At 37.0% G+C, this 18,973-nt stretch overlaps 1 protein-coding gene across 17 annotated transcripts in view; it reads right to left on the bottom strand.

The window, feature by feature from the left end:
- Nucleotides 1-3,537: 3,537 nt before the first annotated feature.
- Nucleotides 3,538-18,973, bottom strand: part of nfixa (nuclear factor I/Xa) — a 127,516-nt gene continuing 112,080 nt past the window's right edge. For 5 of the 17 annotated variants that reach the window (XM_089131988.1, XM_039686323.2, XM_039686307.2 and 2 more), the window contains 5 exons: nt 17,963-18,094; nt 13,251-13,420; nt 11,989-12,145; nt 8,270-8,364; nt 3,538-4,641 (listed from right to left, as the gene is read on the bottom strand). In XM_089131988.1, the coding sequence (XP_088988114.1) occupies nt 4,627-4,641; nt 8,270-8,364; nt 11,989-12,145; nt 13,251-13,420; nt 17,963-18,094 (569 nt within the window). In that variant the 3' untranslated portion in view covers nt 3,538-4,626. The other 12 variants (XM_039686392.2, XM_039686314.2, XM_089131990.1 and 9 more) reach the window with 8 other exon arrangements.

Below are 18,973 nucleotides of genomic sequence, written 5' to 3' on the forward strand. Positions count from 1 at the left end.
ATTGTACAATAAAAAGAACGAAATCACATCCATTTTCGTGTAGTACTATATACTGTGTATACGGCTTGAGAAAGCTCAGAAGAAGGAAAGACGGGTGTTCATCATTTACAAGATGGTGTCTGTGAACAAAAGGCACTTTGAATGGGACAACCTTTAAATGCTCACCTATACACTACAGCACGAACACTATGGGAGCTCATTTACATACAGGAAGTGTTTCCAGGACGATACGCGGCACTGATTTCCCCTCCCCACCGACGCGTTACTGCCTCTCGTCTTGAAGCACGTGTGCTCTAAACTATGACTAACAAAACCCTACTCACGTTTACATCGACACGATCTCGCCTAGATTTGGAGCGAATGTGAACTGATTGTAACCAACCCTCAGGTGGATTCTGAATCTTGACTAATAATGGCCGTTCCTCCAACCAAAACATGCTCTAGTTTCTGCATCTGGTATTCTGCTGCGTTCAAGTCCTCCTGGGAAGTTCGTTTCTACAAGTCACGAAGCCGTAATTATGACGTCTGCTGTTTTCAAGTCACAAAAATGCACAGCAAGGTTGTGTTAACGCTGCCCTCACATGCTTCCCACTTCTGAAGTCGCGATTACGAACTTGTGTTCAAGTGCTTTGTTGTCGTAAAGAATATAAATCATGGATATTCTTGGGGAAATCTTATTGAAGAAACTTAATTTTGAATAACACAATTCGGTCAAATACATGCTCTTTTCACTGTATAAAACATACAATATGCTTCAAATAGCTAAACATAGCCTATAGATCCCATGGTGACGTTTTTTTTGTGGGTGGAGCTTAGTTGGAGGCAGAACGATCCCTCTGGCCGCTTCACTAACGCTAGTTAGCAAGTATTGTAAGCTTGTTTTTTTAACAATGACTGGAGAAAATCCGATTTTGTCTTAATGTGTAAGGTCACTCAGTGTCCAGGACCGCGATTGTTATTTCCAAAAGTTCATTTTAACGGACGAAACCAGATTGGCCGACCCGTAGCCGCCTACACGCTCACTCAACGCATGGACGATCTGACAGGATTAACGTTACGTTACCCCGGTTGAGTGGCCTGACTTCTACAAACTGATGGCATTTAAATTTTTAGATGCCTAAAAACTATATGGTCCTGTACAAGACTTGGGAGTACGATCCGCAGTTCTGCCGAGACGACGACAATGTAAAGAGTGACATTACGGTGCGATTTTAATGATGTGAATATTTTCTAGAAATAAAAATTCCAGATCCAGCATATTAATTTTTCATCAATTCTTGCACCAAACAACACAACAAGATGATATTTAATAATTGTAACAATAATTTAAGCTCCTTATTATGTAGCCAAATCTGTGCTGTTTTGCATTGACCGCCTCCAGTTTTCACTTTGTTTTGCCTCCAGCTAGCGCCGTGACGTAACTGTGACGTCGGCGCAAAAGGGGGTCTATATGTAAATATTAACTACTTTAATAAAAAGACTAAATGATGTAGCTCTTGTGGGGGAAAAACCCCAGGAAACTCGTCTTTGTGATGATTTCAATAGCATGTGGAAAGTTTTTAAAGTATGAATATGTTCGCCTGGTGTGTTCCAATACAATTTGCACTGTAAAAAAAACGGTAAACTACTGGTCGCCAGCATCGCACCGTAACTACTGTATACGGTCTGTTACTGTTTTTGTGTTAGGGCATATAGCTGTTAAAATAAAGTTTTATACAGTAGCTGACAACACGGTATTTAGCTGTTAATTTCAAAAACAGTAACACGACATGACTTGAACGCACCTTATATCTGGACATTTGAAGGAGTAATAAGGGGCATAGCTTTCTTAAAGGTTGTAGTAAAATGCCTTTTGTCAGAACCAATATATATATATTTATATATATATATAAAAATCTGAACCCCCCTTAGTGAATACAAAAGAGAAGAAGAGAGAAACAGAGGTTCGTAAAACTCGTCTCGTCAGAAACAGTCGTTCTGGTGTGGTATTATTCACTTGTGGGTAACAGAAGCACCAGTATTTTCTTTTCTTTTTGTTTGTAGCAATACATTTGCTTTTGTAAAATCGTTCCTTCAGCCCCCACACCCCTGAAATAGTTTAAAAACAAAAGCTTACAAATAAAACATTAAAAAAAGATAAATGTAAAGTAAAAATTGAATTCCCCAACGCTTACAAAGACTGGGATTCTTTTTGTGGCCCTCGTGTTTAGAGTCCAGGAGCTCGCAGACTTCAACTCTTTTTGTTTTTTTTTTGTCTTTTTTCACTTGCTTCGCTTTCTTAAAAATCTGAAGACAAACACTGATATCTACCCAACACATTGCACACGGCTCAGTCCACATATAACGTTTTTTTTCTCTCTCATTAATAACACTTTTCGACAGAAAATTGACAAATTAGTTTCTGTTCTGAAGGTGTGTTTGTGTCCGTTTTTGATCTCTTCAGCGTTTGTGGGTTTGTGGCATGACCTCACTGACTCGGGTAAAAGATCAGAAAATAACTAGACTGCCGTAGAGCTAATTTCACAGCGGAGAAACTATACATATGTATATATACACACACAGATATGTTCTGGATAACATTTATCTATAAATATGATGTTTGCAGTTGCTCATATGCTGTTTGCTAAGCCCATGATACATATTGTACATATTTTCTGTAGCTTATACATGAAGTGAAGACCCTGAATTGCATGTAAAGGGGACACCGAGGCACTTTGATGATGAAATCGTCAGCTCTCAGCCAATCAGAGTCCCTGACATGTGATTGACAGCCGGGCAGTCCAGTTATTTAGTGAGGTCAGTGCTTTCGAGTGTTTGTATTGAAAATCACATTGTTCATCTAAAATCTGTTAAATCGTGTTTGATCGAGGGGTCTGAGTTTAAAGGTTTCCCTTTGTCCTTTAATGACGTGGGTGTGTGTCATAGTGCAATGTTTGTGTGTGTGTGTGTGTGTGTGCGTGTTTATGTACCACTGAGCTGATAGGCTAAATGAAATGGCAGCCATACGTAGATTGTCTCGTGAGTCAGGCTGAACCGGTGAAGCAAAAGGTTGAGTCGTGAACGAACTGTAAAGTGATGGAGATTGTGATTGGTAGGAAGGGCAGAGCACCGTCGAAATCAATAGCGACCCCAAACATCTGGTTAATGGAAACTAGAGATTGTCCGTTTGTTCTTAAACTGTTGTTCTAAAACTAAAACAAAAACACTTTGGAAAGCACAATTCAACATGCAGGATCTGCAGGAGCGGCTACGCTATGCAAACTAAAATCGCGCAAAACCAGAAAACAAACACAAGTGAAAGGGCGAATGTCACATAAACACGTCCAAGTCACATTTCACTACTGGATCAAAAGTTTAGCCTATTTTGGGATCATTACGATTTTTTTTTTTGCACTGTGACGAGGTAAAAAAAAATTATAATCATCATTTAATAAATAAAAAATAATGATAGATAATATGTTTTGTATTACAATACGCTAATTAGAATGAGAGTGTTGCATTATGGTGATGAGAATTTTTTTTTTTTTGTTGGGGGGCTTAATTATAATGAAAATTAAACTAAATCATTGCATTTCTTTTTTATTCATTTCATATTTTTTTCTTTTGATTTTGGGGTGAAATATGACGTGGAAAGGTTTTATGACATCCACCCAAAAATGTACTGCAAAACCAAACGCAAAGTAAAGCAGAAGCCCTTGTGTTCAGGGCTGACTGATCGAAGCTGGTGAAGAGGTCAGCGATGGGCGCACCAAAACCCTCTAGTTCATTCGAATCGATCGGTTTTATGACTCAAATCACTGGCCTTTTAATTCATAAACACTACAAAATGAAAAAAAAAATGAGTCAGAAGCTTGACGTTAAGGTCACTCGTGCTTGACCCTTCCCATTCCTGTCATCAGTGGTCTATATGATGCTGTGATGTGTGTGTGTGTGTGTGTTTTACCTTAGACACATGTAGCCTGACTCCACATCGCAAATCTAAGGCCAAAGCATCTGTCATCCCTTATCATGAATCATATAGTGCATACGTTTAGGTGAATTGCACACGGTTAGTGTTATCTGTAGTTTCGCTCACAGTCTATTGCTTGTCAACGTGTAAACAACGAGAGGATGTCGAGTTCACACTGGGCTGGAGGGCGTCACCAAGATCAGCAAATCCAGAGCCAATCAGAAGGCTCCCGCCGAGTCTCTCCATCCAATCACACGCGTCCGTGATTGACATCATCCAGGTTCCATTTCAAATGTCCCTTTTCAGCTTCTGAATAGAGTTCTGACTGGGAAGAGATGGATTTTCCTCACCATGGCGGCGTATGACTGGTGGATGAATGAACAAATGAAAAAAAAAAGGATTGGTCTATGTGCTGGATGCCTCAGGAACACGACAAAGACGTTGAGCTGTTGCGTCATTCCTTTGGATGGTTTGGGTGGTTCTCCGAGCGCTCCAGACTGGCAGGGTAATGCTGAAGTTTTCCAGATTTGCCAGTGTTTTGGGAATTGTGTGTGTGTGTGTGTGTGTGTTTGTGTTTGAGTGAGACTTTACAGAGGGGCAAGTTCCATACTTAGCTTCGTGACTCCATTTCCAGTTTTCATTGTGGATTTTTGTCTGTGTGTTCATGAAAAGTCTTGTCAAAGGAACCATGACTGAAAGAAAAGGAAATGAAGGTGAGTCGTCATAAAAACACTGTTTAACAAAAACAAACTAGGTGACCTTAGTCTCACATTCCTGCCTAATTTCTAACCAAAAATTAAAATGATGTCAATTTTACTCACACTCATGTCATTGAAAACCCAGGACTTTCTCGCTTCAGTGGAACATAAAGGTCAAATTTAGCATTTATTTGTTTGGAAAACGGATACAATGGAGGGTTTTCAGCAGACATTTTAACAGCAAATAATGACTTAAAGGGATGGTTCACTTTGAAATTAATTTTTGGTATGTTTTTTCTTACCTCAAGGGCATCCAAGATGTAGGTGTCTTTGTTTCCGCAGTAGTTTCAATTTTGATATTTTTAGGTCAAACCGTTCTTGTCTGTCAGTCATATAATGGAGGTCTATGGTCACCTCACCACCTTTCGTTTTCTCACACAAATCACTCGTTTCGTGTCTTAGGCCATCAATGTGTACTTACATTCACAAGTCATTAAATCATGTTTAATTTGGACTTCTCTGTGCATGCTCTTTGGGGTGGTGACCATAGACCTCCATTATATGACTGACAGACAAGAACGGTTTGACCTAAAAATATCAAAATTGAAAATACTGCGGAAACAAAGACACCTACATTTCGGATGCCCTTGAGGTAAGAAAAAACACACCTAAAATTTATTTCAAAGTGAACTATCCCTTTAAATATAATCACAACACTTTTTAAATAAATTAAAACTTTTATTCAGAAAGTAAGCATTAAATGATCAAAAGTGACATTTATGATAATATAAAAGCTTTCAAGCCTGTACAACAAGGCATTATGGTATTCATAATGTATGCATTAAATCTTTTCATAAATATTTGTAACCAAAGTTAAAAAGCATTATCCTTGTGAAAGTTCAGCTTTGTTCACAGGACTAAATTACACTTGAAAATATAACAGTTCTTTTAAACTGTAATAATATATCACAATATTACTAGCTTTGGTGAGACATCTTTCAAAAAACACGTTTCCAGTCTTGAAATTCACAATTTTCCTTGACATTTCCAGATTTCAGGCAGAAAGTCACATGGTTTTGGAAAGACATGAAGCCAAACAGTACATGCAAACATTTCACTGACATAATTTGCACTGTTAAGAGACCAATTTCTCTAAAGTTTGAGGTTTCGATCAGCGTCCAGCACCACACACACTTGAGAGGAACAGTTCTCAGAATAACCACTAGAGTACAGTGGACGCACTGCAGAACACACACACACACACACACCCCTACAGACCAGCTCAGAGAGATCGATGTCACTGCTTCCCCTGGCAAAACTAATGGTTAAACAAAGATGCTATCAGAAGAGAAAAACAAGATGTTTTATCGATGTTTTAAATGACTGGTATTTAACTTCTACAATCTGAAGACCCCTGTGGGACCCATATTATCTTTTTGTTTCTCTCTCGCTGTAATCCTCGCCAGTAGTGTCCATCCTTTTTCTTAAGTTCCCTCCTGTTGAAGTTCACGTTCAACAACCTATGACATCATGTCTGGTTGCTGACGGCAACCAGACAGTCGGGACGTGACACACACACACACACACACTCTCTCTCTCTCTCTCTCTCTCTCTCCTCAGTAAGTCAGACTTTCTCTCTTGCATAGATCTGCAAGTTTAAAGCACTTTGAACACGTGAACTCGATCACTGTCAGTCCATCACAGCACATCCATCTGCAATATGTAAAAACTGTATTACTCGCCGGTCAGTGAGTTAAAAATGTAAAAAGATAGTAAGAACGACAGTATGGATGGCCCACACTAGAGCCCGACCGATAAAGGATTTTGAAGGCCGATATCGATACAAATATTTGTTGGTTTTGAAATTAGTTATTTGTAGTTATGTATGAGTTGTAACTAAAATTATATGATATTGCATATTAAAAAGTAACCCGTTTCTTTTATTGTCACAACAGAACAGACTGATGGTAGTGGCATTAGCTAGCTTTGTGGTTAGCTAGTCTACAATGAGCCATAATTTAGCAATGGATTACATCATAGCGCAAATTGTAAAACATACATTTTCAATAAAACAGGCCAAGGAGAGATGATACGTCTCATTGCTATAACTGTCACGCGCTATTAAAGAAATACTTCAGTCACATTGTCAAAAGTTAAAAGGACAATCAGTCAACTACACTGTAACAACGTAACGTAACTATTGCTAGCTAATTCCGCTTCACTCTCGGCTTATTTAACAGCAGCGAAACTGGACATGATAGTCACTTATTCTGTCATGCTTATTTGAGTTAAGAGAACTGATGGAGATGTTCTTTTAATTGTTATGTATGTGTCGTGACCAACTCAACGAGTGTTGCCAACAGGGACGGTGTAGAGTGCCCTCTGGTGGACAAACTATACAACTCCAACACTCATGACATGTTTCAAGCGTGTTTCGTCCGTTTTTATTTTATTTTTGAAATATTCATTTATCGACCATTATAACTGCCGATACCGATAGTTTGGAAAATGCCTAATATCGGCCGATAATATTGGCCTGAATATATTTTAAAATGTAATTTATTCCTGTGATGCAAAGCTGAATTTTCAGCATCATTACTCCAGTCTTCAATGTCACATGATCCTTCAGAAATCACTCTAATATGAGGATTTGATGCTCATAAAACATGAATTATTATTATCATTTTTTTTCTTGATTCTTTGATTGAGCACAGGAATCAATGACATTTTACAATGCATTCAAACATTTATTTTAAATATTAATAATATTTCACAATATTACAGTCTTTCCGGTTGATCACATAAATGCAGTCTTGGTGAGCCGAAAAAAAAAAACCCATTAAAACACCAAAGTTTTGAACGGTACTGTGTTTAAAATCTTAATAAAAGAATTGCAAAATAGACTCTCACTGCTGGTAAATGTTTTCAATTCGCCCACCATCAACAGACAAAAGTATGTTTTGGACCTTGCAAGTGTGGAAATGTGCATGCAGGACTTACAATACAAAGAAGATGACAATATAACATCATACTCACTTACATAATAAATCTGATGAATCATAAGACATTTGGTTTTGGAGTCAGTGAGGAGTAGGAGGGGGAAACGATTGTTTCCATGTGTTTGGTCTCATTGGTAGTGCTTGTGGTTTTTGTAGCTGGTGCGAGTGGGAACACGGCCACAAAATCCATTTGACATGAGCGGCGTGTCCCCCAGAGAGCCGCTGACTGCTACCAACCACACGCACTTAACAGCGCTCAGACTCGCTGATCAAAAACACATGATTGATGGATGGATAGACTGAAGAGCCTGCTATTTTCAATTTAAAGGAATATCCTGGGCTCTTTTCAACCCAATGCCTATGCACCTCATCTTTAACATGATGCTGATTAACACAAACCCATCTCTCAGTATGCATATACAAACAGGACATGCGTTTACAGTAAATACACTTTCATTAAAAGCCTGAGGGTTAAAACGCATAAACGTGCAACTCGTGTGTGTGTTCGGGTGAAATCAAAATGGACAAAATTGAAAGTGTATTTACTGTAAACATGTTTATACACACACTGTCTAATCAACAGCATTACACACATGTCCCCAAGTCTGCGTGTGTGCATGTACCTGAGTCTGCTGTGGGATGTTCAGAAAGTTGTTGTCCCGTGATCCGATGCCGACAAACCTGTTGGAAGCTGTGGAGCCTGGCGCTGGGTATGCTGCTGGGACACACACACGTCTGTCAGCATTCACAGCTGTGATTTACGTGCTTGTATTGTGAACATTTCAAGCTCATTTTTTTAATTACTGGCACAAAAACACTAAATTAAAATGTGGCTTGAAGTGTGCACTGTTGGCACTATATGGAATTGCAATCTGTTTGTTTGAGTGAACCAAGTCATACTATATTCCTGCAATACGGGAGGCTACAGTTTCAGGACCGCAGTTCTAGGACCCTGGTATGTACGAATAAACACACCAGTATGTAGACGACCAGTTTTACCAATTACTGCACTTTGTTAAGTCGGTCACACACCAGCTGTGGTTAATGAAAAGTAAAATATCTTGCTTCTGTGTTGAAAAATTACAGAGGCGTATTGCATTCACTTGAAGAAAAAAAAATCGACTCTGTTTTTCTGAATTAACGAGTTAATTTTTCATGAGAAAAAAAATTTGCTCTGTTTTTCTGAATTAATGAGTTAATTTTTCATGAGAAAAAAAGTTTTTGCTCTGTTTTTCTGAATTAACGAGTTAATTTTTCATGGAATTTTTTTTTTGCTCTGTTTTTCTGAATTAATGAGTTAATTTTTCATGAGAAAAAAAATATTTTGCTCTGTTTTTCTGAATTAATGAGTTAATTTTTCATTTTTTTTTTTTGCTCCGTTTTTCTGAATTAAGGAGTTAATTTTTCATGGAATTTTTTTTTTGCTCTGTTTTTCTGAATTAACGAGTTAATTTTTCATGGAATTTTTTTTTTGCTCTGTTTTTCTGAATTAACGAGTTAATTCAGAAAAAACAGAGCAAAAACTTTTTTTCTCACGAAAAATTAACTCAATAATTCAGAAAAACAGAGAAAAAATATTTTCTCATGAAAAATTAACTCATTAATTCAGAAAAACAGAGCAAAAAAAATTCTCATGAAAAATTAACTCGTTCATTCAGAAAAACAGAGCAAAAAAAATTCTCATGAAAAATTAACTCGTTAATTCAGAAAAACAGAGCAAAAAAAATTTTTCTCATGAAAAATTAACTCATTAATTCAGAAAAACAGAAAAAAATTTTCTCATGAAAAATTAACTCATTAATTCAGAAAAACAGAGTAGATTTTTTTTCTTCAAGTGAATGCAATACGCCTCCGTAAAAAATAACTTATCCATCAAAACTGAATTTAAAACCTGAATATAGGGCCTTCTATATTGAGACAAGTTAGGTTAAGTATTTTAGGAGGGTTATCAAGGGTTGTGTTTAGAGTTGGTTAAGACAATAATCAATATAAATTTAAATAATCAATCAACTCCTTCCTGAAAATGAATAATACAAATACAGAATTGAATTGTAAGTGCTCTAAAATAGTATAAACTGCTAATACATATAAAAGGGGAAAAAATGGTCCTAGAAATGCGGTCCCACTCGATTCAAGGAGTCAAGGTTTTGCTGGTTAGCACCGCCAGTTTGCCTTCTGCTGCCTTTAATGACACAGCTCAGGATGGTCAATACTGAAGGGCTTGGCTCTGAGAACCCATAATCAAACATAAGCAAGCACACCAGCCAAAAACCTGCCACTGAGATGAATGGGAATGCTAATGGACAGATTTCTCTAGGTATTATAGTCTTTGGACCAATGGCAGACAGGGTGAGTGCTTGAATATTTAGTTGTTTTTTTTTGCTGCTGGTTGTGCAGAAATCGTATTTTTAACAGTAATAAGTGCCACACTACTTGAATGCGAAACAATATATATATATATTTCTGTTGAAAAACACCAAAATTTAAATTTCAAATTTTCATTGGGCTTTCACATTCAAATTTAAACTTCACGCCAGTTGTGTGAAGTAGGAGGGAGGATTTAAATGGAGAAAATGATAAACTTTCAGTTTAAAATTCAAATTCAAACATTCTAAAATTCACTTTCAAAATTCAAATTTCAAATTCATGGCAGGTGTGTGAAGTAGCGGGGATGATTTAAATTGAAAAAAAAAATACAAACTTTCAGTTTAAAATTCAAATTCAAACATTCCAAAAATTCACTTTCAAAATTCAAATTTCAAATTCACGGCAGGTGTGTGAAATAGGAGGGAGGATTTTAAATGGAAAAATACTAATTTTCAGTTTAAAATTCAAATCCAAACATTCTAAAATTCACTTCCAAATTCAAATTCAGGGCTGTAGTGTAAAATGGGTAGGATGATTTGAATGGTTGAAAACAGCAAAATCTAAATGATTTTGATTTTTTTTTTTTATTCACTTTAAAATTCAAATTTCAAATTCAGGGCAGTTGTGCGGAGTGGACTCCATGAAATAGGAGGTGCTTATCTAACTGAGCGTGTTTGCAAGTATGTGAATGTGTGTGTGTTTGTGTGTGAGTGATTGTTGGATACTAAAATATGACTGGAAAAGGCTGTTGTGTGTAAAAGCACCGAAAGATGGAAGGTAAAAAAAAGAAATAAATAAATGGAGGGATACGACAGGTTGAGACCGATACACCATTCCATAGATATGAAATGAACGAATGAGAAAACACAGTAAGAAAAAGAACATTGATGTGTGAGAAGAAAAAAAAAAAGAAAGAAAGGTTTGCTCGACCAGGCTCCTCCTGTTGCCCACCCGCCCTGCTGACAGCACGCGACACACACACATCCCAAGCAAAGACCCACAACCCAGTGCCGCCCGCTCTCACACACTGCCAGACACATCACAAATCCCTTCACCTGCACGTCTACACACATTTCCTTTTTGTATTTAGTAAAGGCGCTTAATGTGGGGCGTCATTTTTTTGTTTGTTTGTTTGTTTGGAGTCCATGCCAGCTGCCCTGAATTTGATCTCTTGAAGGAAGAAAAGAAAGAAAGAAAAATGAAAAGTGAGGGCGATGAGGAGGGAGGCTGATCTATGGGAATGATTGGCTGGGTTTTTTTGTTGCTTTTTTTCAGCCAATGAAAGGCAGCAAAGTGTCTCCATGCCCATTCGATTGCAAAAGTCCGTGACTGATTGCAATCGGATAAATAAATGAAAAGCAGGATGAAAAGGGAATTGAACGAGGAAAATGAACAAAGGAAAAAGTCAGATGGAGAAGAGCAGGGCATCTAAAGCCAGAAATATACTTTACGCAAGTATGCAAATACAGACAGGAATGCTTATTATAATTAATATTTTGCATTGTTTACATTTACATTAGTTTATATTAAGGGAATGGGTGTGTGTGCACTTTTCGAATGAGAGACTAAATGTCTTTGTATAACTACAATGACAATAAACGTATTCAATTCAAATACATATTAGTGTGTGTTATTGTTGCGTTAAGATTTCAGTACTCAAGGGGGCGCTAGAGTTTCCTTAAAATATCTGTACCACTAAACCTGCTATTTTATTATCCAGATAGCTAGATAAAAGTAAACAGTTCAACTAACGTTTAGAGAAAACGAACCATAGCAGACGATATTTTAAGCAAACGCTACCTCGTAGCGACAGGCGTAGCTAGAACTGTCGGTGTACTTGCGTAAGGTATTTTTCGGCCTATTAGTCAAAAATCGTGGCTTTATCACTCAAAGAGTTGATGAGTTGTTTTTAGCGCGGCGGTAATGGGGCGATTTCAAGGGCTCTGGTGGGTCTGGTGCTTGAGCGGACACTTACAGGGCGAGGCCGGGGAGCCGACTCCGCTCTCGGGGTGTGTGTGGCTGGATTTGTGCTCGGGCAGGGGGAGGGGCATCGGCACCGGCCGCGCTACCGGAGGAGGAGGAGGTGGCAGTAAGAAGGAGCCGGGCAGTTTGTTCTGACCGCTCCCGTTATGCTGCAGATACACACACACACACACACACACATACAGATGGTGAGGGGGTGAAAGAGGCACACACACACACACAGATAGATAGATACAGAAATGTGGAGGCGTGCAATCACAAAAGGTGAGATTGGAATGTTACAAACGTACAGACATTGAAAACTTAATAAACATACAAACAGTTATTAAAGTGTCGTCATCAAATTTTGGTTCGGATCAGTTTTGAAAGAGGCAAAAATCTTAAGGGTAAGTCGATTTCACAAACTGACTTTTGGCTAAAATCCTTTCAAATTATCATTTGCCCTCTCACAATTTTGAGTCATGTTACTGCATTTTATTTATAAAACAATTGCAATTCTCTCCAATCAACAAAAGACATACATTAAATGTTGTATTATTTGTATTATATGCTTGAATTATTATTTTTATGTAATTATTATTATATTGTAAATTAAACATTTATTTTCTATAGTTCATACAATAAAAGTGAATGGAGCTCCGAAAAGGACATCATAACGGTAGTTCATTTGACATGAGCACTATATTTCAATACAACAGTTTTGTGTGAGGAACAGATTGAAATTTCAGTGTTTACTCAAAGGAAATGTGTACCTGCGTTTAATCAAAACATAATTATGTTTACAGACAACTTCAATTTTTTATTCTTTTCCTAACACAAATTATGCTATGACTTGAGATACAATGCACAAGTTAAATGGACTATATTTATTTTAAATTAATTTCTTCCCTTGTTTTAGGGAAATATAACTTTTTTTAAGCTTGGCATTGGTGCAAAGAAAATAGATGCTAAATGAACAGATATGTGATGAACCTTTAATTTAACATGCAATCATTGCTCAGCACGACCATATCTGTTTTGAAAAATAGATTTCAGTGTTTCGTGACACTTTATAAGGATGAGAGGATGAAATCAAACTCAAAACATGAAAAACGGAGACTGTCGAGTGTTAGATAATGGAGAGAAAGAGAAAGGAAGGAGAGAGAAAGAGAGAGGGACTTTAGCAGAGATGTGTGTCAGTGTGTGTGTGTGTGTCTTGTCCACTGGTGCTGTTTGAATCGTGATGATGATGATGTGTGTGTGTGTGTGTGTTACCTGTGCCCCCGGCTGCCCTGAGCCGTCAGCACAGACGAACTGGACGAACTCTTTGAGCGGGTCCTGATGGTGGTGATAGCGGATGGTGGGGTGGGTGAAATATGGACTGGACTGCTGGATGATGGAGGGAGCAGGGAAATGAAGGGCAGAGGCTGAGGCACGCGGACTCCCTGAGAAAGAGAGAGAGGAAGAGTGAGCGATTCATGCGCGAGATACACAGCGCAATGGAATATTAGCATTTGTGTGTGTGTGTGTGTGTGTGTTCATATAAACCTAAATTCATCATTTTCCCTCTAAAATAATGTCCTTTCCTTAAAGGAATAGCTCACCTAAAAATGTACATTTTGAATTTATTTACCCACATGAAACACTAAAGGAGACCTAAAGCAGAATGTTCACGCTGATTTATTTAATCACAAATGGTGCCTTAAAGGAGTAGTTCACTTTTAAAAAAAAAAACTTTTGCTGATAATTCACATCCAAGATGTCCGTGTCTTTCTTTCTTCAGTCGAAAAGAAATGAAGGTTTTTGATGAAAACATTCCAGGATTTTTCTCCATATAATGGACTTCAATGGGAACCAAACGGTTCAAAGTCCAAAAGACAGTTTCAGTGCAAACTGTTCAAAGGGCTTTAACCGATTCCAGGCGATGAATAAGGGTCTTATCAAGCGAAATGAGCGCTCATTTAAAAAAAAAAATAATAATAAAAAATAAAAACTTGCTCTGTTCTGTGATGCGAATTTGTGACTCTCCTGTTCAAACTCGTCCATCAAAATGAACGAATCTTTTTTCGAGTCATTTGGTTGATTCAATGGACAAAATGAACAAATTGACTCGGAAAAAGATTTGTTCATTTTGATGAACGAGTTCGAACAGGAGAGTCACGAATGCGCATCACAGAACAGAGCAAGGCGACCATTTGTGCTTATAAAACTTAAATCTTTTCGTCAAAAACCTTCATTTCTTTTCGACTGAAGAGAGAAAGACATGGACATCTTTGATGACATGAGGGCGAGTAAATTATCAGCAAAAGTTTTTGTTAAAAGTGAACTACTCCTTTAAGACCAAGTAAGACAAAGATTCTCAGTAAATTACTTGAAATCTATGGAGATATTGTATGCTACCATTAAAAAAGTTTGGGGATACAAATGTTTTTAGATCCTTTAAACGAAGTATTTTTTGCTCATTAAGGCTGCATTGATTTTGATCAAAGATCAAAAAAATGTAAATATTATTACAATTTAAAATAACTGATTTCTATTTAAAAATGTTGTAAGATGTAATTTATTCCTGTGATCAAAGCTGAATTTTCAGCATCATTACTCCAGTCTTCAGTGTCACATGACCCTTCAGAAATCACTCTAATATGAGGATTTAAAGCTCAAGAAATATTTCATATTGTTTTCGATGTTCTCTTTTTTTGTGGACACTTTTTTTCAGGATAGTTTGATGAATGCAAAGTTCAAACGAAGCATTTATTTGAGATATTAATCATTTATAAATGTCTTTACGGTCACTCTCACCCATTTGAATGCATCCCGGCTGAATAAAGAAATAAAGCAAATAAGTTATATAGACTAAATCAACAGTGTTATGTGGAAAAGAGCAGCATGGACATTCTGAGAAACATCTCTTTTTTTCTTCATCCACATAAGAAAATAAGACATGGGGATGAGTAAATGTTGACAGAAATTCATTTTTGAATATACTGTTTTTTAAATGCCATTTTCACTATCCTCTCTTTCCTCTTTTTTGTCTATCTCTAACTCCCTCTTTTTCTTCAGTCTTTCATTTTTTTGGTGCTTCTTAATCTCATTAGGTACTGGGCAGGAGCCAGGCGCTATGGGGTGCCAACACACATACACACACACTCATAAAAGCCCTCACACACACACACACACAAACAAAAACGGTATCTTCTCAATCTCCAAAGAGTTATTCATCACTCACAAAAGCAAACCACAGTATCTCTTTCATAACAGCGGCCAACATCCATCCATAACACACACACAAACGCATTAGAAACGGCAGCGAGACGCTCTCTCTCGTACGCACGCATTACCCTCTTCGCCCGGCCTAACGCAAACCTTGCTTTTTCCACTGTCTCGACTCTGCATAAACACTCTAACCAGAAGCGTCTGCCGTAGAAAAACTTCCATAATCACACGCACGTATAATCCATTTAAAGCTGGCGCTCTCTGTCCCGCTGACCTTTACTTGATTAGGCCTCGCCGGCTGCAGTCGGACCCGAACGGATAGGAATTCTGCGATTTCCCAGGGCCATCAGATGGGATTAAACATCCGGGACGTCGGGGACAACACGGGAGGGGAGCTTTGAATCGTTCTCCTTTGGGTGGGGATGGAGACGTTTCGAGTGGCCTGTGAGAGCGCAGTCTTAATGCCTCTGAATATCATCGTTTTACTGACGGGATTTTCATGGCGTTTCGAACACGCCTGCCAAGAAGAGCCCCGATAAGAGCATCATCCCCCGCATACACACACTCCCCTTCACATTCTGTCCTGTGCCAACATGAATGACAGCATGCCTGTATAACAAGCAACATGCTCACTGGCTAATTTTAAAAACGCAGAGAGCGAAACGCACAGTTTTTATACGATTCTCTTGGTCACGCATCTGTTACGCATTGGGAAGCTTTCTAAACATTCCCTCCCGTTTGCGTCTCCGTCCCTCTCCTTCTCTTTTCTTCCGCCTCAAAATAGTCTCTGGTGAGTCACAAGGAAGTTGAAATGAGAACAAAATCAGCGAATCAAGAACTCTTGACATTCTGCTCTTTAATGATTGAATGAGCACCAATCGTCGCAAAGATATGTACTAACGTCTTGGAAATTTTGCATTGAATCAAACATTTTCAGGATGGATTCTGGTTCTGGTTGGATTCTTTTAACAATTCAGATTTTTTTTAGTAAATTTGGAGTAAAAAAAAAAAAACATTTTTTCCTGCATTTACTGCCCTCAGGAGCCTGTTGCCAAATTACAAGATACGATTTTAACTACACTGGGTTGTGTGCTGGGCTGTTTTAACCCAATTTTGGGTAAAATATGGACAAACCCAGCCAATTGGGTTAAAAATATAATTTAAAAATGTAATCCAATGGCTGGGTTTGTCCATATTTTACCCAAAATTGGGTTAAAACAACCCAGCATTTTTTAGAGTGTAGGGCTGTCAAACCATTAATCGTGATTAATCGCATCCAAAATAAAAGTTTGTGTTTACGTAACATATGTGGGTGCAATGTGTATAATTATTTTATAAATATATATATAAATACACACACATGCTTATATATATTTAAGAAAAAATATAATTTATATATGAAATATGTATATTTATATCATATAAATTATATATAAATCTATATACATGAAAATATTTCTTAAATATATACAAGCATGTGTGTGTATTTATACATATAAAATAATTATTAATAATTATTTAATTATTAAATAATTATTAAATTATTGATTATTAAAAATTATTAATGATTAATCGCATCCAAAATAAAAGTTTACATAATATGTCAGTGCACTGTGTATAATTATTTTATATGTATAAATACACACACACATGCTTGTATATATTTAAGAAATATTTTCATGTATATAGATTTATATATAATTTATATTATATAAATATAAATATTTTATATATAAATTATATTTTTTTCTTAAATATATACAAGCATGTGTGTGTATTTATATATATATATATATATATATATATATATATATATAAAAAAAATAATTATACACAGTGCACTGACATATATTATGTAATTTTTTATTTTGGATGAGATTAATCGCGATTAATCATTTGACAGCCCTAATTTTAAAAGAACAGACATAACACATTAATTCTTGCAAAAGACTTGAGTTTATACTTGTATGAAACAAAAAACGGTCTTACAAGCCTTCAGTACAATGTAACCCAGCATTCTTGGACGAAAGGAATAACCTGCAATTCAGCAAGCATGTCTAACCGCTAGATTCATACGTATTTTTGGTTTACTAAAAAAAAATCGACTCATAAGTGTCATTTGTTTGGACTACACAGTTCATGTTGTATTTTTAGCACTGTATATTTTAGTAGCGCTGCATACAGATGAATAAACGGTGTGGGAAACACTGTCAGAGTATTTAACTATGGTTTTGTCCACAAAATGTCTGCTAAACAGAACCGAACTTCATTCAAATCCGACAAGAATCGACACTTGGCCCCAAGCTAAAGTTTTAAACTCCACTGTATGTGAGATTTAACACAACATCTTTATACATTATTTGCTTAAAAGGTAATAAAATGTAGGTCACACATTTAAAGAAACATGAGGACATTTCCACCAAACGCACTTGAAAAATGGAGGTAAAGCTGTGGATGAAATGATGATGAGGGAAGAGAGGAAAAGATGGAGAGCAAGAGGGTACGTAGATGGATGGTGTCGTTCATGAACTGTGGCAGCTCCTCACTCTCTCTGTCTCTCTGCCCAGCCAATCAGAGGTCTCCATCAATAACTCGCCACTGTTTAGAGCCAATCAAATGCCACTGAGGGCAATTTTGGACTAGTGTGGTGCCATGACAGGACTTTTGGACAAATCAGAAGCCTACGCTGCAATCTATTACTTTAAATCCCTCCTTTCCCCCTCCATTCTCTCTGTCTCTCTCTCTCTCTCCCTGCTGGAGTGTGTCTGTCTCACCTGGTCTCACGCCTGCCAGCATGGGCAGCGGGTGGTGTGTGAAGGCCATTCGGGGGGACCTCGTCTGTGCTGACAGGGCGCTGAAATCGAATTTCCCCGCTGGCTTCTTTAGAGACCCAGGAGAGGACAACCCTGCCAGAAACCACACGTCAACAACAACAACAGCAGCAGGGCACAGCACACACCAATCAAACACTCGCTGACTAGCTCAACTAACTTGCATGATCATTTTTGGGTTTAGAAGGGAGGGGACTTATTTATGACACACTTAATGAGCATGTTCACTTGTTTTCGAGGCAATCGTCTCTGTCTTTTCATTTTAATACCAGCAATGCTGACGAACGGGACAAATCAAAATGGGCGGTATGACCAAAAACTTTCATTAAGTTGGCTACGGTGGCCCAGTGGTGTACAACACAAGAACTCAAATCTAAACTCCCTGAAGCCCTAGACTCAATTAATCTATCTATCTATCTATCTATCTATCTATCTATCTATCTATCTATCTATCTATCTATCTATCTATCTATCTATCTATCTATCTATCTATCTATCTATCTACTTTTCTTTCTAACTAATCTATCTTTTTTCTTTCTAAGTAATCTATCTTTCTTTCTTTCTAAAAATCTATCTTTCTTTTTAAATAATCTATCTTTCTTCCTTTCTAACTAATCTATCTTTTTTCTAACTAATCTATCTTTCTTTCTAGCTAATCTATCTTTTTTCTTTCTAACTAATCTCTTTCTTTCTTTCTTTCTTTCTAAGTAATCTATCTTTCTTTCTAAAAATCTATCTTTCTTTCTAACTAATCTATCTTTCTTTCTAACTAATGTATCTTTTGTTCAAACTAATCTATCTTTCTTTCTAACTAATTCTTTCTTTTTTCTTTCTAACTAATCTATCTTTCTTTCAAACAAATCTATCTTTATTTCTAACTAATCTATCTTTCTTTTTAATTAATCTATCTTTTTCTTTCTAAGTAATCTATCTATCTTTCTTTCTAACAAATCT

The sequence above is a fragment of the Pimephales promelas genome, chromosome 6 (assembly GCF_988280905.1).
Source record: "Pimephales promelas chromosome 6, fPimPro1.hap1.1, whole genome shotgun sequence".
Taxonomy (NCBI): Eukaryota; Metazoa; Chordata; class Actinopteri; order Cypriniformes; family Leuciscidae; genus Pimephales; species Pimephales promelas.